Source organism: Calonectris borealis, chromosome 25 (genome assembly GCF_964195595.1).
Source record: "Calonectris borealis chromosome 25, bCalBor7.hap1.2, whole genome shotgun sequence".
Lineage (NCBI taxonomy): Eukaryota > Metazoa > Chordata > Aves > Procellariiformes > Procellariidae > Calonectris > Calonectris borealis.
This window is the reverse complement of record NC_134336.1, coordinates 1,663,194-1,689,045: the sequence shown is the minus strand read 5'-3', so window position 1 is coordinate 1,689,045 and position 25,852 is coordinate 1,663,194. Positions and strand designations below refer to the sequence as shown.

The following is a 25,852-nucleotide window of genomic DNA, read 5'->3' as shown; positions in this document are numbered from 1 at the left end:
TTCTTTTGTTTTTTGTTTTTTTTTTTGTTGTTTTTTTTTTGAAAGAGGACAGTCTTTGGATTTCCTGCCATTAGAAATGAGAATGAAGTTTTGGATACACAAAACTGTAGCATGGACAAGATAGGCTGTGATGATAATGACTATAGAAGTTCTGCAGGATTTTGTACTTGCTGTTGTTTCTCTTAATGCTGCAATAGATGTACAACACCCACACCACAATGTCATTCTCATTATCTTAATAAACCTCTTTTTATTTGAAGAAAGCACCTCCATCGTCTTTGTGAACAAGGATCTTTCCGTCTCTGTGGTTGTATCTTAAAATATTATATGGTTTTAAGAAACAATATCCTCCAGTTTCATGGCTGACGTTTGACTGATCTGTGCAGTCACAAATCGGGAGTTCAGAGAATGACAGGCGCTGGTGTTAATGCCCTGATCTCGCAAGCCGAGCCGGCCGGCGCCTCCGGTGATGCTGGGGATGAGTAGTGAAATGATGTGTTTGCAGATGTTTCAGGACTACTCAGGATAGTCAAATCTAAACCTGTCTGTGAAGAGCTGCAGAAGAACCTCACGGTATCAAGACAAGGAGTGATAAATTAGCAGATAAAATAATCCTACTAATCTGTATGCAGTGAAGCTCTCTAAATTAGCTGCTATGTTTGGGGCGTTATTAAGGATAGGACTCTGAAAACAGCCACCTCGTACTCACGGGAGGTTGGAAATACAAACAAAATTATGGGAACTGTTAAAAAAGGATTAACAAACCAGAAAGCAGATTATACTGCACGACGTACATGTGCTTACGTGGTATTCCTCTATCTTGAATGCCACTTGCAGATCTGGCCAGCCCAACTAGAGAAGCCATAGAGAAAAGCAGCCAGGGAGATCTCAGGTGGGAACTGACTTCTGTGCGAGGAAAGACCAAGGGATTAGAGCTGCTCCACCTGTAAAGGACACGAGCAGTATATGACAGAGGCGTGGAAAACAACGGTATAAAAGAATACAAACAGGGAACGATGACACTAAAACTAGAGGCAGGACGCCAAATGAAATAGTCAGGAAGCGGGTTTAAATAAACGAACAGAAGACAAGTAAGAAGCCGTGGCATTTCATGGAAGCAGGCATGTAAATGGCTTTTGACACAATGGGGGGGATGATTTTAGAGACCACGTCTGCAGCCTTCCCTACACATCCGTTGCTCATCGCAGCTAGAGAACAGGCAGAGGGACGCGGGTCTGAGTCATTACAGCACTCGTTATATTGGACCTTTCTCAGAGCTGTACTCATCAGATTTGTCTGGAGGTTGCAGAACAGGCTGATTATAATACAGAAAACCCCAAACTGTCCCAAAAGGGACCACAGGAGGTTAGAAATACAAACCCTTCTCCCTTTCAGAAAAGTGTGAAAGGAAACATTTTATGTACTAATATAATTTGTGGGCATGGCTCTGAGTCAGAAACTTGCATCTAAATACTCCTTTCAAAAGCTTAGGGATGCATTTAAATTAGGAATCAGATTGGAAACGTCCCTTGGTAGTTTATAAAAGCAAAGACCTAAATGACGGGCTCTGCAGGTCTGGTTTTGCTCTGGACCTTCCCAAAGGAAGAGCCAGGGAACAAGGAGGAGCCAGGGAGCAGAATAGAAATGCTAGAGACACATTAGAGGCTTGTTTACATTTACACTTCAAAGCTATTTTGGATAATGCAGGGTGTGAGCCAAAAGCACAAAAACTATTCCTATTTAAAATTATTCCAAAGTAGGAGTGCCCTGTTCTGCATCAGCATAATCCATGTTTAAAATGGATTATGATAAAGGAGAGTAAGGTGCTTTTGTGCTACAATACAGGTTTCCCTACATGGAGTTATTTAGGATAACTATCCTGAAATAATTGAATTTGTAGACATCCTCCGGTGCATGGTATCACAGAAGAGCAAACTACACTCCGATACATGATGAAAGTATATGTGTGCACGCTATAATATACAGGCGTGAAATATAATTTCGTAACGTAATCATGTTATGAAAACTTGACTGGGTTAGGGCACTCTTTGAATATCAAGGAATTCTTGGACATAGCAGCGATGAGCAATACAGACCAAGAATCAGGATATGCCTACAGTAATTACATGCCATGTCCATCGGGTGGAAAAATACCTCCCTCCTCATTTTCCTCTTTGGGTAACTGCAAGGCTTTTGAATGTTTTATGAGGAACAGTCTGGAGCCTGAAAGGCCAGGATGCCACCAATTACCTTTTAATTGGGAGGAAGTTTGATGATTTGGATTCACTTGTTGATTCTGCCACAGATGCTCAAGACTGACGATAGACGTGTCATGTGGGATCAACCTTCTAAAAGCATTGAGACTTCCACTTCCCAAAGTTTTGGACACCTTCATTTCTGCAGGCCCACAGAGATACCTGCAAAGAGCACAGCTTTCAGAGGTTGTACCAGGCCAATTATTGTTGGTAATGAGTTAGTACTGGAGTTCCCCTCCCGGCTCACTGTCAAACAAGGCCATCCCCTGATATGTTCTTTGCCTTTCCATCCTAAGAGGAAAAAAAGGCATTTTACACAATTCATGGCTCAACCCAGATATAAATTCCCACACTGATTACAAATATTATCGTGGGAAAATACGTGGGATTGTGTCAAAGAGTAAAAATAGATTTAGGCTCATGGTTTCTACGCTTGTTATAGAACACTCTGGAATTCCAATCCTAAAGCGGAATTGAAAAAAAATCTTTTTTGAATTAATTTTGAATGAATGACAAGTCCAGGGAAACCACATGACAATCCTTGACGAGTGAAAAAGAAAAAGAACATTAACAAAAACTCTTCATTCCCTAACAGTCAGCTATCCCAAGGGTAAACTGAGGTTAACATTGAACTGTGACTCTATACTGTATCATTAATGTAAACAAGCAGAGGTTGTGTTGGCCTTCTGCATGGCTTTGGATAGACTAAATAATTACCTTTAAGCAGGCTACCTTAAAAGCAACAGGGTAATAACAGCTCTCCGTGCTAAAATAACACAATAAACAGACTTTGCTGACCTGTAGTTAATGCATTCTTTCATATATGAGAGAGTCCATTAAATTCCAAACTTTACATACAGAATCCAAGCAGCCACACCATCACTGAGCAAAGGAAGTTTTTCCTGTTAGTGCAACTGAGTCAAAACACTAAAACCAAAAACATTGTCAAATCAGGCAGTAAAACAAATGCTATTTGCAAGGATGACAAAATGCTTGCTTCAGAGATTATTGATTTAGCAGCCTAGACAGATAGCACAGTGTCATGTGCAGCATATGACTATAGCCTTAATTATCCTAACAGACTTTGGGAGAAACAGTCTAAACCCAGTCATTACACCGCATCTGAACATGCTGAGCCAGAAGGTATCATTTTGGTCTTCCTGCCTGACCTCTTTTATATTGCACAGAATTCCCACTGTGGCCACCTGAACATCACTGCATTTTCAACAGGATACCATAAATAGCAATAATAATTCCAGACATTGAATATACACCCAAGCTTTGACCCCATAATCGCAGTGGTGAAGCATCTCAGTAACCTCTCCGAGGCAGGCAGGCAGGCAGCAAAAATTATGCCAGTGTTATTCTGGATGGCTTCTTTGTGTGTTTTTATCCTGATACCTTCAGATGCTTCTCATTTGATTCTTTTCGGCAGAGAATATTATAGCCTGAAATTCAGAAGTATTTCCCATAAGGATAGCTTCATTTTAGTAGCAAAGGTTATAGCCAAAGATGATTTGTTAAATGGAGACAACTCAGCTTTTTTTGGGGTGTGAAATGCGTTCAGAGAAAGATCAAGCTATTGCTCCAAGTCAAGAAGTTCTCCAGCATGTCAAGATGCATCTGGATGCTACAGTCTTCTCGCCTGATGATTGCTCTGTCCGTGCAGAGGAGCCTTGGGTTCCCCTTGAGTTTTTCCACTGTACAGAGCCTTAAACTGGCTAAAGAATCCCCAAGAGGCATTTTCTTGGTGTGACTGAATGACCTGCACTCAACAAAAAACGATAATCAGTCCCCCATCCTCCTCTGTCCACACCCAAAATTTCCTGTTCTATGTGGTTCTATTTATCTCACAGAACAAACGTTTCATCTAATTCTGCAATGGCATCTTTGAGTTATTTATCCTCAAGTGCATGCTATAAGAAGTAAATCACATTCTTTCCATTGGACACTCAAGGTCTTCCATAGTCAAACTTCTACTCTGTTACAGACCTGATCAAAGTGGATCCATGGAGTTTTTTACTGGATGAGCTTCAGAACATTAGTGGCTGAAAGACTCCATGCTTTTATTCTGGAGTTCATGAGAGTTTCATCGCACCTTGCAGACTTCACTCTGACAGCTACGTGGAACTGTAAACAGAGGACTTATCTGTATTCCCTGCGCAGATTGTATCATCCAGGGATGTTTCTTTTCCAACAGGTTTACTTCTCAGCATGCAGCAAATATTTTCAAAAGAGCAGCATTTCCTATGAAATCATTTCATCCAATCCAATACCATCAGCGTATCTGACTATTTGTTTCAGGAGGCTACATTTACATTCCAGTAGTACCTTGTGCCATCAGACATCAAATTCTCATTGTATTAGGCCCTGTGCAGAGAGATCTTACCCCAAAATTTCTATTTCAGTAGACAAGATTACAAAGGAAATAGTTACCTTCATCTTACAGAAAACAGATGCAACATACAGAGTTAAAGCGATTTGCAGAGGGAGACACAGGGAGTTTGGGAAAAAGCTAGGATCCAAACCCAGACAATTCAAGTTTTGAACCATAACTATAAAAAAAACCAAAATCAGTTTCAACAGTCTGTTTCAGACAAGGATATAGTCTAGAAGTTTATTATTTTATTTCCAATGATAAAAAGTTATCTCCTTTAAGAATCCCTGTTCTACTTTGCTGCCTGTTGGTTCATTGCAAAACCAAAGGCAGAAAAGCCTTCGAACTGGAAGGCAGCACATCAGATGTTTGTGCTGCAGGTGCTACAGGCACTGCTGAGGAGGAGACTAGTGGAAAGGCCAGTTTGCTCAGTTCGGACAATGAAAACAGCCTTTCTACACCCTCTTTGTAATGTGCTGCTGTTTTGACTCTTAAATGGACCCTGGCACCACAGGGAATTGCTCCAGCCAGGCCTCCCACTCCTGACCCATTTTCATTTCATTTCCTCTCCCCCAGCCTTGTCATATGTCAGGAGCATATTATACCTTTTACAGTTTCCTGCTAATTTGGTCATCATAGGGAGCCTCCTGAAGAACACAGTAATTACCATGCTAAATCAGACCAGTCTTTTAGCACGGATAACTCCGACTCTGCCCCATTCAGGATCTCTTTGCGAGGAAGTCAGGGTTTGGCGCAGTTCTCTGGGGCCAAAACGGGAGCAAGCGCATCCGCAGCCCCGCGTGGGACAGGGAGCCCACCGCCGCCCCGGCACGGCCACGCGTGCAGCCGGCGAAGAGGCAGGCTTCAGGCAACTGAGAAGCGCTCAGCTGTCCCCCGGAAAGTGAGCAAGGCAAAAGCCTGTCCACCCTCTGGAGCATCTTTCATAATATTTGGAAGAAAGATGGACAGTTTAGAGAATCTACGCTATAGGTCTTACCTGGTAAAGTCTGAAGACTTTGATGAAAAGGTACAAAAAATAAAGGAGCATTCCTGTTTTAAAGTGTTCTTAAAAAAAGGTGCCAGTGCTTTTGAATTTGCTGAGCTAAGAGTAATTCAGCCAAGTGCTCTGAGGAGAAATAGCTCTCTCAGTTCAGTTTGGGGCAAAAAATTTTTCTATTAATGCCATGTGTTAATAAGCTTTTTCACAGCTTTTGAACATAAAGAACCTCTTGGTATAGTTCTCCACAAATTTTGGAGCCAACATGGAAACCAAAACCAAAAACGTATGGCTTCACAGCTCCTAAAAACATCAGTAGAGGTTAACCTCAAATCTTTAACCAGCTTGTGTAAACATCTGAGATGAAGGCAAGCTGACCTCTGGCAGTGTTCACACAACCAGCCTTCCTGATGTTTCATCAAAGCACGGGCAATAAACACTAAAGTAAATACTAATACACAAGCCTAGGAATATCAGATGTACCAGACCAAAGCCCCAAGTGTGATGATTTGGACAGGTTTCTCATGTGCTTTGAGTGAATACTGTAAGACAAATGAAATTAGAACCCAGTTTTAATTGTTTTCTTCTTGAAGGTGCCCACTCGGAGATTTTAAGGATGATTATAAAAAATGAAAGGAGAAACAGGCTTGAACCTTATCACTTTAAATGAGAGAAAATAAGTAGTAAACCCTGGAGATCCTTTTATATCCTGTACTTGGCCTTGCCCACTAACAGAAGTTTCGAAGATTCAAGAAACTGCTGTTCAAAAAAAGAAAACGACAAAATGATCTGACAGCTTAGGAAATGTCTTCCCAGTTCCCAGATGTCAGTCTGGTTATGTACTTTAAAGTTTCTGAATCCCATATACTCCACCTGTGGACACTTTAATTATACAGACAAGTGCATTTTCTACTAAACCCCGGACCGTAACGACAGCCTTCAGCCATGACCTCAACACACTCCATGTTTGTTGGGTAAGAGCAAATGAATGTGTTATAATATTCCACATTCTAGAACAGCCATTTCAGACTTTTCCTGATTTTTTTTCTTAAGCAAATTTTGCTGTGGGATCACAGGAAGTTTTTTTGAAAAGAGTGTCACATGGTGCTGTAACTTTTCCTCCCCAGCATACTGCTGCTGATAAAATACTGTGAGCATCCTAACTTCAAGCACGTAGTAGTAAATGTCAAGAGCACTTTTGCAAGGGAGAATGGCATTATCTTAAAAAATTTAAAGAGGTACTTTAATTCTACGTCCCTGCTCGTTAATGCTTGGACTAACTAGTAGAGGATGGATTCCAGCTACTCCTTTTGGTCATTTTAGTAAGTCACTAGCTATCTTGGCCTTCTCTTGTGGAAACATGGATAAATATCTGTTTCACGGGACAACTGTCCAACACTTGTGAAAAATAAAATGTGCATCTTCCATGTGTACATCCTATCTGCCACTGCTGGACAAGGCATTAATCCGTTCTCCATAACGCTGAGCTTCTGTGACCATCGGATGATCTGCACAGAGATGAAGAGGCCAGACAAATTTGTAAGGAGGCGGCGATGTGCATGCAAGATCACTGCCCTCTGCTGAATGGAAGAGGCTTGCGAGGTGCAGAGGTTTTCTCCACAAACCAAAGAGCTCTGGTAGCAGGGTAATGGCATCTGTTGCATTTCAAGTGCAACATTTAGCAAGAGGAGATCAAGCATCGCTTAAGCCCACAGGCATTTTGGTTGTACTATAGTAGGATACTGTCAATGATCCTAAAAATACTGACACAAAATATGATGGAGCCTGCTTTGTCTTCTGTAAATTAACTGAAGAAGATGCACTATTTTCATGTTTGTGCATAAACACCAGAAATATTCGACGACATCAAGGAAGCCTCTACTAAGCAAAAGGTACTTTACCCAAATCAAAATACACTTAGCCAATTCACCATTTCAGACAATTAGATTATTTAGTTGGCTCCACCTTGTATGGTTGCCTTAGAGTTAATTTATAGATCCAAACTTATACTACACTTGCTGGTATTCAGATCTATCCACATTTTAATTTCTCTCCATAGATTTGATCAGCAGAATTCAATTTTTCACAAATCTTGCTAACCTTTAATGCTTTACTACATTACACGGGGAAGAAGAACATACTGGCAATTCTGAAAAAGATCCTTTTAAACGTCCTTTCCCCTCTCACCATTGCTCAACAGAAAAGGGTTTTCTCTATTCCTTCCACAGCTGTCTTGAGTTAGACTACATGAATAAGCTTATTGGATAACTACCTAATTGCACATTAGCACAGAAACAAAACACTTAAACTGTCACTTTACATTTTCAAGACAACTAACTTATTTTTAACATAGTCCTCAGCAAGTCAGGACTACACAGAAGTTCAAGTCAATGTAGTCAGGAACATGGAAAAAAGAAGTTGCATGCTTTAATTCCACCATTTCCATTTTGCTTTTAAAAATCTGTTAAAACAACTTACATCCATTTAGTTTGATCAGTGCTCACATGAAAATTTCCTGCATTTAATTACTGTTGATGGCAGACCGATAACAACACATGGGCACTCTGTATAAGGTTAAACTTTTAAAGAAAAAGAATTAAAATTGGCTTGAAGGATAAGCTTTTTATGAGTAGGATAAATTTATTTTTCCTTACAGACACAATATGTACAGTGCTTCACAGGTAGCAAAGTCAGACGTTTTTCCTTCCTTAGACACCAAGCTATTTTATACAAAACGAATATTCTGTCCCTGCTTCAGATTGGAACACGGAATCAACCAAATCCTAAGCACCATGAACATAATCCATGTCAGCCCTGGCATTGGCTAATACTTGTTGTAGGAACCTGGTGTCAAAACCAGAGACAAGAGCAAATGAAAACACATCCTTGGTTGAGTTTAGCCTGATCTCTCCCCTCTGCTCCTACATCTTCACTCTGAAAAGCAACAGCTCCATTTGTTGCAAACAAAGTTTCTGCGAGTGACCGTTTCATCACTTCACCGTGAGCAGAAGTCAAACTCCAAGACTGCTGAGAATACCGTACAGGATTGCTCCAGACATGCTTTTTCCCCTGTATCTTTGGTTATTCTATTGCTGTGTAGTCTCACATTGGCTCACTGATTTCTACAAGCACACCTGCTGAGGCCCTCAGGTTTACACAGAAAGGGCAGTCCCTGCCCAAGGCACTTCACCTACCCACGGCCGAAGCATCCCTTGGCTTGTTTAACTGAACGGGGTCACAGACTCCTTGGACTGGAAAAGCCTGGGGGAAACACGTAGGTGAGTCAACTTGGGGCGCTCTCCCCCACCACAAAAAGGCTGAATACAGCAATAGGGGGAGGTAGTTTTTACCCTTCAGCCATTTCAATTTGTAATTGCATGTCTGTGCTCGGCTGCCACTTCCCATCCCATGCGGGGAGAAGCTTCATCACTCAAAACAGCTTCTAGCCATCCAGTCACTTTTAGGACTGCAGAACTGTCCCGATGACATTACAAACTTGTGCTAAGAACAATTATGCCAGCCAGCTGCCTGAGTACTGATGACCTCCTCTGTGCCAATGTTTCTAGTATGCATGAAGTTCTACACAAAACGCAGCTTTTCTTCCGTGAAAAGGTATAATTAACACCAAGAAAAAGACCTATAAGCACTGCACCTACACTCATACTTCTTTCAGCAAAGCACTCCCAACGTAACGTGGCCTAAGGCACAGAGGTTCTGTTCCTTTGTAAACCGATCTTAGAGCAAACTCCAAGCTCTTGAAGAGATGAGCCGGTGCAATGATCTGTTACATGCACAGCGCTCAGGAAGAGACCATCTTTAAACAGGAAACCTAAAACGAGAAGAAGTGCCTTGTTAACTCTTTAAGCCTTGAGGCTTTGGTAGTAAAACATATGGTCAGAATTACCAGCCAAAGCAAAGCAGAACAGCTCACTGTGGCTACAATGCCCTAGGAATACGTTAGCTTGGTTTACAACATTAATTTTTTATAATATGAAGAACCAAAAACTTATTAGTGGAAAGCAGTACTTTCCTGCAGTGCTCAATTCTTTCAGAGATTTCTTATGAAAGAGAGGCCTGTCATGATTAATGCAGATGCTTTTCAAATGGAAAGGTGAATTCTTTCTAAAAGGTATTCCTGGATTCTAGGCAAAATATGGTTTCCAAAAGCTTTAGGGCTAAACTTGAAGCAGGTAAGAGGTTTTCTTCTCCTTAAGTAATGCAAATGGGAAACTTAAAACATTGATTTTTCAAGTAGATTCCATATATTACTGTTAAAAATGAAAGTTGAATGTTTCCAAATTTAAACATCAGCACTGTAGACCTTTAAAACAATCCAGCTACACAGCAAAAGTATTACATCTTTCCTTAAAAAGTGCAAATTTTTGGAAAGTCCTCAAAAGCATCCACTTCATTAGAGGCTAGAGTCCAATCTCATTGCGGGCCAGTTCTTTTGTTCTACTGCCTTGCAATAAAGCTCTATTTTTTCATTCCTAGAGGTTGCTGCTCTGTTGGCTTCTGATGCAACCCCTTCTATCTTTCACTCAATGGGGGATTCAGATCCCGGTCCCTGCCCTCAGGCAAAACATATGTTCCACTCCAACCTGAATCCAACAAGGGTGTTTGCAAGGGAATAATTGTTTTATGTTTATTAATCACCTGCATGCAAATAGGTGCCAATAAAAACTCCAGGCAGATTCTCTGCCAGACTCACATGATCTAATAGCACCACACCCCAGTTTTGGTGTCTGAAATAATGAATACCTCCAATAAGGAGGCATTACGGCTTTGATATGCGGTGACAAAAATATCACATCAGCTCAGCCACTCTGCAATGATGACTTTGAAAAGAGACGAGAAACCTGCAAAAACATTCAACATCAGTGGTAAAATAAATTAGAGATGCTGCATATTAAGCTAAACAAATACATTAACGCAACATGAAGGGGTGAGATTTCAATCACAGAACTAGAACACTCAGACTTTACTCATGTTAAATGTGACCTGCCAAGAGAAAACGATCAGGCTGGGGACTTCCTTTCTTAAAAGTTTGAAAAGGTTTTTAAAAGACAAAGTAAATTTTAGCAAAATGTTTCAGAGTTATATGCCATTGGCCTTAAATAAAAGCCATTGCAGCAATTACTACAACAAAAACCAGCTGATAATTAAACTAATTCTGGAAAGAATTAAACTACAAAGCCTGATGGGACTTCAGTTAAGAATTAGATTTAAGTAAGGGCAGTCTTAAGAGGCAGGATGAGTTAAGGCACTGGAGCTGCAAATTTTTTCTGTGACATGAAGCAAGTCTCAGTCTCTAATCGAGTTCTCACCTGTTCAGTGAGATGGGAATACTTGGTCTGGCAACTTTTTGGGGAAGAGACTAACATTCTCAAACACACTACTGAGGCAAGACCAAAAAAGCTTTGACAAATAAAGACAGTTAGGTCTGTCACTTACCTTTCCCAACTGAGAACTTAGGTGTTATGCCATGCCACACAAGTAATACAGTCTGCACTCAACCTTGTACACATCCGTCCTTCTATTTCCAAGCTTATTGAAACATAAAATAAGCACCCAAACAGTGCATTTTAAATGGTTAACTCATTCAATGCAAATTCAAGTAGGGAAGCAGTCTCAATGAAAATTTTTCTCAGAAGAATCACTTCTGGGCAGACTGCAAGTATCAGCCACATGATAATTACCTGAGGCTGTTCTGTGAATGGAGTTTTTATATGGAAGCATCACCTAGAGCCTAGACAGATCAGTGATTATTCTCATGGAAACAAAGCTCTAGCTGGCTGAGCGTAACTCAAGGATTTATGAAAACTGCTGCAGTTTTATTTGTCATTGAAGTGCTTTCATGTACTTCTAAACGTACAGACATCAATTAAGAAATCATGCAATTGATATATCAGTTTATATTTAAAATACTTAATGTAGTTATGAGCCTACTGTGCCAGCAGGTGAATATTCTTTCCCAGTAACAGAACCATGGCCAGGTGAGTTAAAAATGACACTAGCATTTTAAAATCCATTCTACTTGAAAATCTGTTCTTTCACCTTTCACTTGGATTAGATTGAAACAAAGTATAACAGAAGCAAATTAAGTCTTTGAAAACCTGATTATTATTGTTTTATAGAGCAAACAGTGGTAACATCTTCGGAAAAATAAAGTACATGTTGTATGTTTAGCATTAAACACTTGCCTGGTGTTTGTTGAGCTTTAATTATGAATGGATGACAGCACATTGTCATCTAGAAAATATAGTACCACTTCTCCCCACACAAGAAAACTTACAGGGAGGGGGAGTAAAAATCTCAGAAGAGGAAAGAAAGATAAGTAATCTGAATGTGCACACATTAACAGTAAATCAAGTTTTACCTTCACTGTGGAATGATTTACTTAAATACTCTCAGGAAGGATCAGTGGAATAAAAAGATAAAACTGGCTATATAAATGTCAATCTTTATTCGATCTCCCACTGCAGTACATGACTTGTGTGCTTCAAATGAATAGAAAAACCCAAAAGTGAACAAAAAAGAAGACTGCTGAAGAAAGATCTCAGGGATTAGGACATCACTTTTGGAAGGGGTATATTGTCCACTTCATGGATGCCATCTTTGTCAATGAACCGGGCATTGAAAGAAGTCAGATTTAGGATGAAGCGCTTCTGAAGCTGTTCAACAAAAGACAAAAAGACAAAAGAGATGAGATTCATTCAAAGCTTAGATAAAAGAGAAGAGCATAATTTAAGGGATATGCTGTTGCACATCAAAATTTCCATCCTGGTTCTAGTAACCTGAAATATTAGGAACTGGTTTTTTCACTGCTCAGGGATCAATTGGTATGAGTTTGTTCTCTGTTATAAGACTATCCACGTTAGACAAGCCTAGCCTAGAGATAAATAATACATCAGCCTGTTAACAAGGAAGACGTTTAAGCAGGAAGACGACTAGAGCGGGCTACAACTTAGGGCACAAAGTGTATGTATCAAAAAGATGCTTCAAACAGAACCTCTTCAGAGTACTTCTTCCTGAGGTTTCCCCAGATGTTTCTTCCCAATTACATTCAATTCAACCTCTTAAAGACAAGGATAAAGAATATTTTCCTACAATAAAAGCCTTGGAGTCTGAAAGGTTATGTTTACGCTAAAATTGATCATGAACTTTAAGGTCAAATCTTTACCTCAGTTAGATATCACTTCACAAGCTGGAAGAGAGGTACACTTAGAAGTATATACTAGTTAAGCGTAATACAAGTAACAGAAGGATGCTTGCATTATGTTCAGAAGAAACATAAAAGGAAAAAGTCAAAGACTGTATCAATATTATGCTAAGCATGGAAGAAGCAGAAGTAAAGAAAAGCAATTAAGCTTCAAGTTTACGTTCTGGAGGACATGAACCATGCTAAGACAATGCAAGTGCCCACAAATCCTTTTCCTCAGTAGCTATTCCACATCTGGTCAACGTGCGTTTATTACCCCTTCTGGCAAAGACAGCAAAAAATGCGACAAGAGGAACAGGAAAATATCAGCAAATGAATGCAAACAAATATTCCTTTCCCAAGATCATAAGGGCCTAAGTTTGGCAACTCACCTCCTCTAGACATTTTTTTAGGAGCTCCACAGCTTCCTCACGTGTGATACCTGAAAGAGAAAACATCCACAGATTGATTTAATTAGAGGCCATCTCTCTCAACAGAAAGTTTATTAAATTTAAACAACTTTTCAGCTGAGCACCAAAAACTCTCCCTCCCAGCTCACAGAAAACACTTTCCAGATGTACTGAGGACGCCCTGCACCGAAGCGCTCACGCTGCAACAAGCCATTGAGAATCGATTTGTTACACTGAATGGGAAGCATGACGGAATTTTGCCTCCCATGGCCAGGGACTGGGCTTCGGAGAAGTCCAGCCGTCTCTCTCTCCTCGAGTTTATTACAGTTTTAAATCAGCTCCATCTGTCCACAGCCGGCTGCAAGTCAGTGACAGTAGGCGGAGATTGGTTTTAGTGCTACGTTCCCTGCTGGGTATTAGTTTTAATAATGGGAAAGGCACGTGTGTGATGCCCCTGCTATTCTCACACATTAGGATAAAATCCAGCACTCTATAGGGATGGCAAGCCATGACAACGTATTGTAGCTCGCTATTTTTCTCTTTGCACAAGGAATGGCTGAAAATGGAGCAGTATAGTTTTCAAGGGACATGACTAGAAAACAACTAAGCTCTGTGGATCTCAAAACTTGTTTCTAGAGTTTGTTCCAGACCTGCATCCACTGTTCAGGCAGAGGTCCCATTAGAATAAAATTGTCCGTTTATAGCTACAATTCTTGCAGGAGATAGATGAAAGGATTACTAAGCAAACATATCTGCTCTGAGATTAAACTCAGCTTTGCACACAGGAGTAAAGTAGTTCTGTAGCTAAAGCCAAAGATGTCAGATTAACAGTATTCCAAGCTTTGTACATTTCCTCATCTGTAAAGTGGGGATGGGGCCATGTTTATTCCTTGGCAGTGTAAGAACTGGATTAGCATTCTAAAATTAAAACTTCAGACAGGTACAGACATGGACAAGAATTCTGATCAAGAGCTACCACGTGCATAAAACTGTAAACCAAACCAACCAATCTTCATCACCACCACTTCAGAGTACTGAAGATAATCTTGCTAGGAATATCTTTTCACTTGTATGTTTTTAATATATCACACACAAAGCCAATCGGAGCAATAGGATCTGGGACTGCCCTCTGAAGATTGATACTCTGGGAAAATGTACATGTCATAGTCAACAGACAAGTAAGGAGAAGATAAAGTTATCAAAATGTTATTTATTAAAAACAGACTACCAGCAGCTAATGGTCCAGGAAGGTCTAGTCATGTTTTAGAATAAATTGAAACTTCCTTCACTTACAGTCTGTTATGCTTCAAGCAGGAAAACACTTTAAGGAGTTGACTAGTTTCACATTACCATTTCAGCAAAAACAGAAGGCAATCTTTAAAGCTACGTTTATTGTAACAAAAAGTCAAATTCAAATCTGTAGCATCACAGCAATTGCGCTGGACCACCTGACTCAGCAAATGTCAGTCTCTCAGTTTAAGCCTTTAATTAATTAATCGGTAACAGGATAATTTTCTTCTCTATAGACTCCACTTACTTGGCTTGTAATAGCGGTCAAGGATGCTGAGGGTAAGGAATGCACCATATCCATGTGCTGCAAAAGGAGCTTTAGCCAGAGCCGCAAGGTAATCCATGTAATAAAGGGCAGGACCTTCGTGGTCATCATAGCCAGCCAGGAGAAGGTTGACATGGTAAGGGGTCTACAAACAGAAATAATGTTTTCATTAAAGCAGCCACACCCAAATCTTTGAATCTTAATTCCCCATGCCACCTACAGAATAGCAACATAGTTGGTTTCACAGTTCTTTGCCATAAAATGCTACTAGCAACTACATCAATACTGTCTGCAGATCATGGATCTCAATCTAAAAACGGTTAGGGGTCTTTTGGCAATATGGAATGCAGAAGCAAATAAAAACATAAAACTGATTCTCCTGAAAACTAGTGGTGTTTTTTTAAAAGCTTTCACGGCACAAACTTAAGAAAACTTTATGCTTTCAGACCAGATTCTTTCATCTCAACATAAAACTTGTGGATTTTTACTGTCAACATGTGAGCACAATGTGAACATTTTGCAGTTTGTAAGAACTTCTTTGTTAATTTCGCATGCTCTTTTCTCACTCACACTACTGCTAACCATAGACCATTTTAGCACGTATGAAAGCTTACATACAGTGCAAACAATTATATACAGTGTTACGCTGTCTTGTTAATTGATAGTTAGATTTTTATTGCACGTACCAAGTTTAAATCTTTAATATTAGGCTCACTTGACCAAGTGAATGAAGAAGATCTAAGGAATTGGTTTATTTCTATTCAAAACTGACTACTAAGATACTGCTAACATGATGTTAGCAGTAGTTTTTTTGTTTGGTGGGAAACAGTTCTCAAACTAGAAATTTAGTCTGCTTTAGCTGCTGTCTTCTCCGATTCTTGTTTACAACCTCAGTAAGAGCCTATCAAATAAGACTGAGAAATATCTACATCTTATCCAAAAAGACCATGCAACTGCATTAATGTAAACATGCCTTTTTATTGTGCTGTACTTGCAAGTTTAGCAATTCCTTAGCCGTTTCCTTCATGTTTTAGGTTTAGCGTGTTCCACCATAATGAATAAAGCAGATGTCCCTATACATCTTCTTCCAAGATGTGTACTTCATAAGACCATGAAACATGCATGCACTGTATTATTTTTAAATGAAGAAGAAAATTTTGGAAGTTTATATATTTTTGAAAACTGCTTTTATACACTTCCAGTATTTTCACATTTATATAACGTTTCTTATTAATCATACTAGCAGGATATCTCTTAAGATGCTGGAAAGTCTAGATCAACAAAGCAACAAAATGAGAAAAAAATGATGAATGCAACTAAAAATAGATTAGAACAAGCAAACACAATTTCACCCTAAAGCCAAAATATTAACTTTATCACAGGAAAAAGTTCATTTTGATAGTAAGCACAGTGAATTTGCACTCAAAAAATATTACAGGATACTGTATTTTGACTTTCACCAGATAGTAAGAAAGAATAAAGCAGGCTACAGTTATATATTAAACATCACTGTAAATTGTGTGATTTAATCTTCAAAGCATTCAAGAATATTTGGAACCAAGTTACCATGCAGCTGTATTCATTTAATTACTCTGTATTTCATCATTTATTTATTCTGAAACATCACACAAGTTGATATTTAAGAGCCATGACACAAGATCACTCAAATTATTGTGTGACTTTGAATTACCAACATTGGCATATGCGAGATACTTAACCATAAATAAATGGTGTTACACAGACTTAAACAAATCTGTAAGCTGTTTTTCAGTTTTAAGTTCTCCTGCAACTTCTTAAAAAAACATAAATAAAGCGTCCCCCATGCCTTCCCATTATTCAAGAAAGGTAGGATTTAAACATTAGAAAATATACATAATCTATTTAGTACCACTGTGATTACAAATGGAATTTGCAGACAGCACTTCTTGGTGCTGTCTTAGCAGGACTAATATCTCCATGCTGGGACTGGCATTCCTTGTACATCTCAACCCTTTTGTCCATTCCAAAGGCAGCCTTGGCTTTTGTAACCAAATCCACGCCAACAGCTCTAAACTCTTTAAAAGATTGGTGTGATTAAAGGGCTACCGATGAGTGGATGACTAACACTCCAGGACAGATTAAATTTTTATTTTTTTCCAAACTTAACCTTCCTATTAGAGGCAATATTTCTCACCCCAGTAGCTTTGCGCTTTATGCTGTTTGATTTAAAATAACTACAGCAATTAAGAGATGTGTGAAATCCTTCAGAATTTACAGCTGAAGAGAACAGTTGTGATAAATACACTAAAACAAGGGGATCAGCAGCGGGAGGCTGGGCGGTGACAAGCAGCGGCGTGACATCTGGCGGAAGCCAAAGTCACAGCAAGGGGGGAAAGGTGGGCGTGAGGAAGCATCCTGCCAAGCGTGGACAAGGAGAGAGGAACTGACAGTCTTCCTTTGGACTCAGGCCAGACCCTGTCACCTATAATTAAACATAGCATCACAACAAGAAACTGAACTTCATTGGGTTTGGAGGGGTTGGGGTTATTTTTCCTATTCCTCACCATCATGCAGCCTCAATAGTATGTTAAATGTACTAACCCTGGCACTTGATTCAGCAGGTGAATCAAGAGAGATGCCGGAGGAGGTAACAATGGAAGAGGAACCACAGCACCACTCACCTATGCGAAAGCCAGCTGGCTCCAAAGTAGTTTCTAGGTTTGCCTCAGTTGCAACATACAAACGGAATCAACAAAGATTCTTTTCAGACCCTACTCTGGAGCATAAACCCCATGTTTTAAAAAGAGAAATGTCATGAAAAACCACATGTTGACTATTCTGTAAAAGAGCACAGTAGTGTAATGGCCTTAAGTTACAAGCCCAGTGTCATTACACTTGATACTTTCCACCAAAAGAACAACTTCAAGGCACTGCCTTACAAAACAGCCATCCCCCAGATATCAGGGGCTTGGACTACATGAGCCACAGGGTTCATAAATGAAATCAAACTAGACATCATAGAGAGGAACCCAGATGGTGATTAACTATGCAGAACAAGCTCTGTTTTGGGCTGGGCCACAACAACAGTATAATGCCTGAAAACCTACTGTTTTGGTGTTAGCCACTCCCCTTCACGTACCTTCTAGCCTTCCATAACAGAAACAGCTTCACACGGTGAGTGGCAATACAGCAACAAACTACCTTTTTTCCCACCAAACTTTTTACTTCTAAACTATTTTCCCAATCCTAACAGGAGGCGGTGGCATGTTTTACCTTTTCAATGTTTATTTTTATCATCCACATAATTAAATTAGTAGCCTCCAGGAACCCTATATGCAATTTAAACAGATACAGAGAGCTAGTGTTAATCCTTCTGGTACCCCACAAATTATGATGAAAATGTAACAAAATTCACAGGAAAAAAACTCTGATGGCAAGGTTTTTATCATCAAATTCTAAATCCCACAAACAAATGATTAAGCGCTATGTTTAAAGAAAAAGAGTTCTCCCTACAGTATAGAGATCACTGTAGTGTGACAATAGTGTCAGAGTGCACCGCTTGCTCCAGGGCATTGCCATCTGCAACAGCACAACATTTTGTCTCCGGTAAATAAACACATCTGCCTTTGCCAGTGTCCTCCCCACTGTGCTGCCCATCTGGAGCAGGTGAGCTGGAAGACAGGCGTGGGCTCAGAAAGGAGGGGAGACACAGGGAGGATCAGGCCTCAAGGGACACGGCACAGAGGAAGATGACAGTGCCACATCAACGCCAGATCCTGCTGGCTACGTTTACCAAAAAGCCTGTTAAATTACTCCTGTTAGAGGTACTTTAAATCGTATGTAAGAAATAGCTGCCTCTGCTTAAGTGGGCAGGACATTCAGTGTCAGCCTCACCTAGACCGTCTGTGCAGGTCAGGTGCCCTTGAGACGAGCCACCAGCACCGGGCAACCGACAGCCAGCTGGGCCGGGCACCAAGCAGCATTACTCCTTCACATCAACCTCAAAAACTGCAGAGTTCCACAAAACACACACAGACCTTCCAAATCACACCTGAACAAAAGCTAAAGTAAGTAGCATTACTGACAACCATCATCTACCAACCACGTTTAACCCATGTAGTTGGCTGAAGTCATTTAAACCAGAGGAGTAGCGTTTCGTGTATGGGGCTGAGGCAGGACCCCGCACTCAGTTCTACTGACTCACTCCAACTTCAGTAACTTGAAAACTTGCTACCTTCAGCTGCCATCCATGTCAGAAATGAGCACAATGATCTCCGCTGGTTCCTGCGGATGAGCTCTTGAAGAAGGGTCTGGGCCTCGCTCCACACACGTATAATTCCCAACACAGCTCTGATGTTAATACTGGCCTTTATTTGCAGCACGCTGTCAGAACAGCAACGCGATTCATCCCATGCCCTATCCCTGACAGAGTTGTTCAGCTTCATTCTCAACATCCTGTTTCTTCTTGTTTTCTTTCATACAGCACGTTGAGAAGAATGCTAATGAAATGCTTCCTAACCTTGGACCTTCACAAGTCCGTTTGCCCCTTCATGACATCTTTTCATACTTCGAGAAAATTACCATGAAAAAAATCAGTAATTGCAGTTTAGTAACTTGAAAATACAGCTCCAACTTGGATTTGATATTTACTGAAAGCCCCATGTTGCTGTTTACAAAAGGGACTTGTTTTGCTAAGTACATCAAACAGCTTTGCTCTATTAAATCATTTTCCAAGAAGATTAAACGGATTCAGTGCATTTGCATGAAAACTGACAACCTTATCTCGATGTTAAAGAGGCTTAATTCACTTAGCTGTCTGCAGTGTTTGTGACAAAATGTTTATTAGGCCCAAGGCTGGAATTTTAAAACTACAGTTGTATCAGTTATTGATAAGTGATGTGATAAGTTTTTTTAAATAAGCAAATCAAGTTATATTTTAATAAAACATCCTTTCAGCAAAGTGAATTCATCACTAAAGACAGAAGCTGCCACCTTTTTCATCAGACTCTGTTACTTGAAAATGGAAGTTTTCCCCTGTAAGCCTTTGCCAAAATCTTTCAGCTATTACTCACTCGACTCCGAAGATAGTCAGCTAGGTTTCGTCGTGTAAAGTTTGCAGCTGCAGTAGGAGACAATTCATAACCTGGAGAAGAAATGTTTGTATTTGACAACAGTACAAATCCATATTCGTGTTTCACTTCCTGACTTTCCATTCTGAAATAACAAGATATTCTTTAGTGACAAAATGTTATGCCATTTGTCTAATTCCAGTTTATTCTGAAAGCTACAAGCATAAAAAGGGCCCTCAAAATCCAGGTAGCTCATATCTGTATAGACCATTAAAATACATAGCTTCAAAAAATTAAAATACTATGGGCATGTAGCCTGAATTTTTCAGTCCGGTGTATCAGGAAAACTTATAACAGTTGTCATGCAATGGATGTATTAAGAGAAATATCTTACTAACAAACCTATTATTGTGTCATTTATATTACAAATAGGTTAGCTGGGCTTTGGATAAACCTCATGGCTTAAACTATATAATCCAATCTCCATTTCTTCATCCTGCCTTCACTACCATCTTTGCTTGACACTAAAAATGCAGAAATCCTTAAAGCCAGAGAAACTTTGAGAACAGCACTCTCCACCAACATTCAACTGTAAACTACACCCATCATTAACTCACTGAGGGTTGGGAAGCAGAGTAACTGTTCTCCTTCACTCACCATTTCTCATTTTGTAGAGCTGAACGTTTTTCTGGATGTATTCTGCAAACTGTACAGTGTCTCCAGCCTCCCCAACACACAGGAGTAAGATCTTCTCACTCATCTTAAACATTTTGTCGTGGTCTAGGAAAAGAAAAATAACATTAAGAGCCATGGTCATGAGAAAGAATAAATTATTTTGCCAGTATGATAACACATCATGATTTCTTTCAGAAGCAATAAAGTGAGAGAGTTGGATAACTACATTATGACCTGGAGCACTACCAAAAAAGTCTTCCTGCGCAAACCCTAACATTCAGCTTCTCACAGTTGGTGGCACAGTACACAAGACTTGTTAAACATGTCACCAAGAGAAACAAAGCTGAAATGCACAAAGTGCTTCCTTCAGGACGGGGGGCATTTCAGAAATACATGGTCTTTCTTACATAGAAACAAAGACTAAAACTTCACACAGAATATCGTGTTCAGACAAAGTTTAACATTATACATGGTGCTTCCTGGGGTCAGGAATAAGAATTTTGCTCAGTGACCATTCTACTTTATCTAAATATACCGCATCAGAAGCAAACCCTTTAGTATAAAGCTGAAATATCAACACATTGAGCAAAAGCAATTCTAGGAAACCCAGAATCAAATTCCTTGTAAAATGATCCCCTTTTCCTGATATCCAGGACTGTCTCAAAAATTAGCAGTTTAGGAAAGTGAAACTTTCAGAAACAGGTTTTTGCTTGTCATTATTTTTAAAAAAAAAAAAAGAACATTTAAGTACCGATTATAAATTATAAAACAGCCGACTGATACACACGGACATTAAGGAAGCTACACTTCTATTCATAATCGCAGTTTTAAAAACTTGTCTGTGTGTATTTGAGGGAATCCAAGTTGTCATGATGACAACCCTGAAGACAATTCTGTGCTCACTGTAACACCGCAGTCTCATCTAATTAGAGCAGACTGGCATGCAGATACCCGAGACAGAAAAATTCAAGTAGCTGTTGGTGTGAAAGGAAGACCACTTCTCCACACTGAAAGGAGGTCTGCAGAACAACACTAAACCTCCAGCTCTGAACTTTCAGTTTACTAAATGCTGCTGAATAATCTCTGCTGCAAGACAGGTATGAGGTGCCACAATCCCCTCACATCATTTCAAGAGTTATTAAAGCACCCAGCAGCTGCACAGAAGCTGCACATCTTAAGAGTTCAGGAAAGGCCACTGACACTGATCAGCCCATGCAATCTATCTACAAATTAAAGCAAGTATTAGTAAATGCCAATGCTCTAAACAAATACCTGAAATTTGTTTGTTTTTTTTTTTTAATCCCCTGAAGACAAATAAATCCTATGTCCTAAGTACGTTTTCCTTAAAGTTTATCAATAAACCTACTTGGAACCAGCATTAACTTAAAAACATTGTTTAAAGTGATTATATTTGTATTTTGTATGTGCTGCCACCTTTCTAACGCTACTCCAATTGACTTTTACAGACCTGAAGTGAAATATTTTAGATAAAAGCACTGCTAGCTATACCATTCACGATTTTATGGTAAGTTCATCAATACTACAATCTACAACTTTTTGAAAAAAGAGCTTCTAAAACATTGTATTTAGATTAATTAGATCACCACGCCCTGTAAACAAGCCTCTAGCCCAGGTTATTGCAACAGTTATTTCATCAGGGAATTAGACACAACCTCACCCGCTGCTGTCCCTCACACATCTCTACTGCGGTAGAGAGCAAGGCTTGGGTTAACGAGTCAACGCTTACCTGCATCAGTAAGTTAACATGACAACCCAACACAGCGCAGTCCTACTGCCTCAGGCTTGGAAACTTTACTGTGAGCACCGGCCCTTGCAGACCGAGGCTCACTGAGGGACGGAGACCGGCCAGCAGCCCCTACAGCCAACAAAACCTGAACTGAGACATCCGGCACCTTCCCCGCCACCCACACCTGCCCCTCTGCACAGCCCCTCCTCAGCCGCAGGCAGCGCGCCCTAGCCGCGCACAGGGAGCTCGTCCCTGGTCGCTTGCTCGCGACTGCAGCCCAAGGGCAGCCTGCCCGCCCAGGGCCGGCCCGGCTCGGCCGGGGCTCCCCGCCGGGCCTGCCCCGGGGCGGGCAGAGCGCACGGCCGGCACAGGCTAACGGCCCCCCCGGCGCTACTGGCGCCGCGCGGGCCTCGCCTCTCACCGTGCTTCATCTGGACGATGCTGGAGGCCGCCACCGTGTCGGCGGCCACCAGGACGTAGTCGGGGCCCTGGATGCCGATGAGGTACTCCATGGCGGCCGCGCTCCGCCGTCCCCTCAGGCCGCGCCGTGACACAGCGAAGCGCCGCCGCCGCCGCCTCCCACCGGGTCGCACGCAAGCGCCGGCGCGCAGCGATGACGCCACCGCCGCCCGCCCGGGGGAGGGGTCACGTGGCGCGGCGGTAGCGCGAGCTGCCCGGGACGGCCCGCGGCGGCGGGAGGGAGCGGCCGGGCGCCGTTCAGCCCCGTTTTATCGCCGCCTTCAGCAGCCGCGGGGCGGGCCCCAACGAGCCGGCGGGCCGCACCTGGAACGGGCAGCGCGGGCTGGTCCGTCGGCGTCCCGCCGGCTCCGGGCGGAGCCGCAGGCTGCGGGGGGCGATCCGCCGGGGGGGGAGCTCGGGGGGGCTGAGCGGCGGTGTGCTCCCGCAGCGCCCTGCCCCAGGCCGGCTCACGGGCACGCTCTGCGGGGCCGGGGGTGCCCGGACGCTCTGGGGACGGTTTCGGGCCAACCTGGGTTCGCTGCCGGGCGGAGGCCTGGGTTTGGGTTTGGGGCAAAAATCCCGAGAGTCGGGGTCTTTGGTGCCGTTCCCAGCCAAAACACACCGTGTTCGCTCCCAGCACCGCTCCAAGGCAGGGTCTCGATGCAGAAAACAGCAGTGATAATTGCACGTCCCACTCCTGCCCCACGCTCCGTGGAAGAAAACCGAGCTGGCTCGGCGTCTGTGCCAGCGCGCGTGGCTGCTTGCTGACGGCGTTCTGTGGAGGTCCAAGGGCAGCGAAAAACGCTCTAAACCCTCCTTGTATGGCAGCTATTCCTTGGGCACAAATTCTTTTGGAAATACATGACTGGCGCTCCTGCAGCCTCTGATCTATGTAGTCAAAGGGAACTGAACTGTGAAGAGACAGTGAAATCCTCCCAGCAGCGATGGAGTGATTTATTTGCTGCCCGTCTTTCTGTGTCAGGAATAGCCAGCGGTGCCAGCTGCGCGCAGAGCGGCGCAGGGCTCCCTGCGGCTCCTGCCGTGGTCGGCAGTGACAGCCAGCCGGTCCGCAGCCGGTAACTACGAGTGCATGCTCGGCCCGTCCTGTCCGGAGTCCCTCCTGCTGCCCCAAACACCATCCCAAGCAGAATCCCCCACGATCAAAGGGACAAGCCCTGGCTTGACTCACCTATTGAGTCAATAAAGGATTTTTTTTTTGCCAGCCACCAAGGGAAAACCCCTGAGCCGCAAACGTGCCTGTGGATTTTCCTATCAGTTGAGGGCTTCAGAGCTCCTCCGTGAGCTCAGGTGAGAGCTTGGACGGCGTCTCTCTCTTTCATCGCCTGGCTGGACATGGGTTCTGACAGCCACTGGTCAGCAAATGCTGTTCTCTGCTAGTCCCTTATTCCCCCCCGCCTCAATCTACTTAAATTTCTCAGGGCAAAAAATGTCTTAGGTGGCTGTGCAGCACCCAGCAGCTTCCAGGTGTGGCTGTAATGTGGCTGTAGATAATTAATAACAAGAGAAACAAAACATACTCTAATTGCCTGGACATTGTCTAACTGCAGGCGCCATCCAGACGAGCAGAGTAACTCCAACTGGCACTTGGTTTATTGATTAGACTCTGCCCCTGCCTGAGCCCCATCTAATACATTCACTAAGTGCAGCTCCACAAAGACCCAGCCCCACGCTAATGAAAGGGGCCACCGAAGCATTAAACCCCCACGGCAGTTGCCGTAAAGGAGGCAGCCCCAGGAAATAAAACTCTGGATGCTACAGCACATGGCAAACGCCCAACTGCACCTATACCAAGAAAGTCCCTGTGCAATTGTGAGAACTGGGCATAACCTTTGTGTGGTTTAAAAAATACTGAACGTGCCAAAAAGCAACAGCAAATTGTCTTCAGGAAACATTATAAATGATTGTAAGCAGCAAATTCACCATTTTGACTGTTTTCCAATTGCCTGTAGCTACACTTGTTAAATTGAGTGCTGCGTGCATAAATCAAAACAGGATGTTTTCTTTTACCTAACAATGGCCAAGCTCTGTGCCAGTGCTTAAGTATTTTCTACGTGGATCCAATCTGAAGTTTTAAACACATTTTTCCCTATAGATCTCCGTACGTATTGCACATGAACACACAGCCAGCCAGTCTAACTTAGCAGTTATTTTTTGAGACCTTTTTAAGAGAAGGTTAACGAAAAATCAACAACTACCATCCTTGTTGATTTTTATTGGGCCCTAGGGTACAATTAAATGTTAAGGTTGTTATTGAATTTTCTTGACAGATTGAATTCCCTGTTTAGGAAGCACGCGTGCATCCAGTACACACCTACCTCTCTTCCTGGGGTGAAGGCACTTCTGACATTAGTACATCGGTGTAAGAAGGATAGCAGGACATCTCTGCCTAGCAGAAATCGGGGAATATTTTCCACTGTTAAAGGGAAATTGTCCAGGCTGCAGTATGTCTTAAAATTGAATGTACCTTTGCCTATTTTATATTGCAGTTATGTGTATTTATACGTGTGTGTGTTACACAACTTTGGTGGGGGTTATTCCAAGAACAAAAGCTGTGAATAGCACAGGGATGCTAAGCAGCCTACGTAAAACTCTCACATGTACTGAGATACCTGATACACAACATAGAGTTTCTGATACTGAGATTCTGTACCGAATATACGGAGATATCCAAAGACTCCGTGGTCATCGGGGTATCTTTTCTCAGTAGGTCCAGATAAGTTATGGAGCTGAAGCATCCCACTACAAAGCAGGAATGGGAGCACAGAGAGCAAGAGGCTGTGACAGAGTGGGGAGCTGCCCTCCCGTCCTCCCAGCACAGCTTCTAGCAAGTCAAGTAGGCTTTAGCCGGAAATGTGGTATCTTCTTAAAAAGGAAGGTTGATCCTGTAAGGAACCCTGAAATTGAAAAAAAAAGAAAAAAAAAGAGATCACCCACAAAGGAGGAAGCAGCTTGAATTTATCACATAACTTGCCATAATTCCCTGGACTGCTCCACACCAACAAATTGGTGTAAAGATACATTGCAAAGAAGGAAACTCAGCAAGGACAGACTGGTTGAGAAAGGGAAAAGTGGGAGGGCTGAGAGGTAGATAGAAAAGCTGTGAAGGA

The 25,852-nt window shown here is 41.9% G+C and overlaps 1 protein-coding gene and 1 long non-coding RNA gene across 4 annotated transcripts; both read right to left on the bottom strand.

Annotated features, from left to right (window-relative positions):
- Window positions 1–230: 230 nt before the first annotated feature.
- LOC142092866 (uncharacterized) lies at window positions 231–2,700 on the bottom strand. 2 transcript variants are annotated; one of them, XR_012677203.1, is made up of 3 exons: window positions 2,251–2,700; window positions 795–944; window positions 231–472 (listed from the first exon to the last, which is right to left on the bottom strand). It is a non-coding gene; the product is annotated as an uncharacterized LOC142092866 (long non-coding RNA). The 2 variants fall into 2 exon arrangements; XR_012677204.1 differs by having other exon boundaries at window positions 805–944.
- A 9,376-nt stretch (window positions 2,701–12,076) lies between these two features.
- PSMB2 (proteasome 20S subunit beta 2) lies at window positions 12,077–22,901 on the bottom strand. Of its 2 annotated transcripts, XM_075173168.1 has the most exons (7): window positions 22,687–22,872; window positions 22,266–22,394; window positions 20,501–20,623; window positions 19,847–19,917; window positions 14,778–14,940; window positions 13,223–13,272; window positions 12,077–12,303 (listed from the first exon to the last, which is right to left on the bottom strand). In XM_075173168.1, the coding sequence occupies exons 3-7, from the start codon at window positions 20,610–20,612 to the stop codon at window positions 12,196–12,198; spliced, it is 504 nt and encodes a 167-aa protein (XP_075029269.1). In that variant the 5' UTR covers window positions 20,613–20,623; window positions 22,266–22,394; window positions 22,687–22,872; the 3' UTR covers window positions 12,077–12,195. The 2 variants fall into 2 exon arrangements, with proteins under 2 accessions (XP_075029269.1, XP_075029268.1); XM_075173167.1 differs by lacking the exon at window positions 22,266–22,394 and having other exon boundaries at window positions 22,687–22,901.
- Window positions 22,902–25,852: the final 2,951 nt, after the last annotated feature.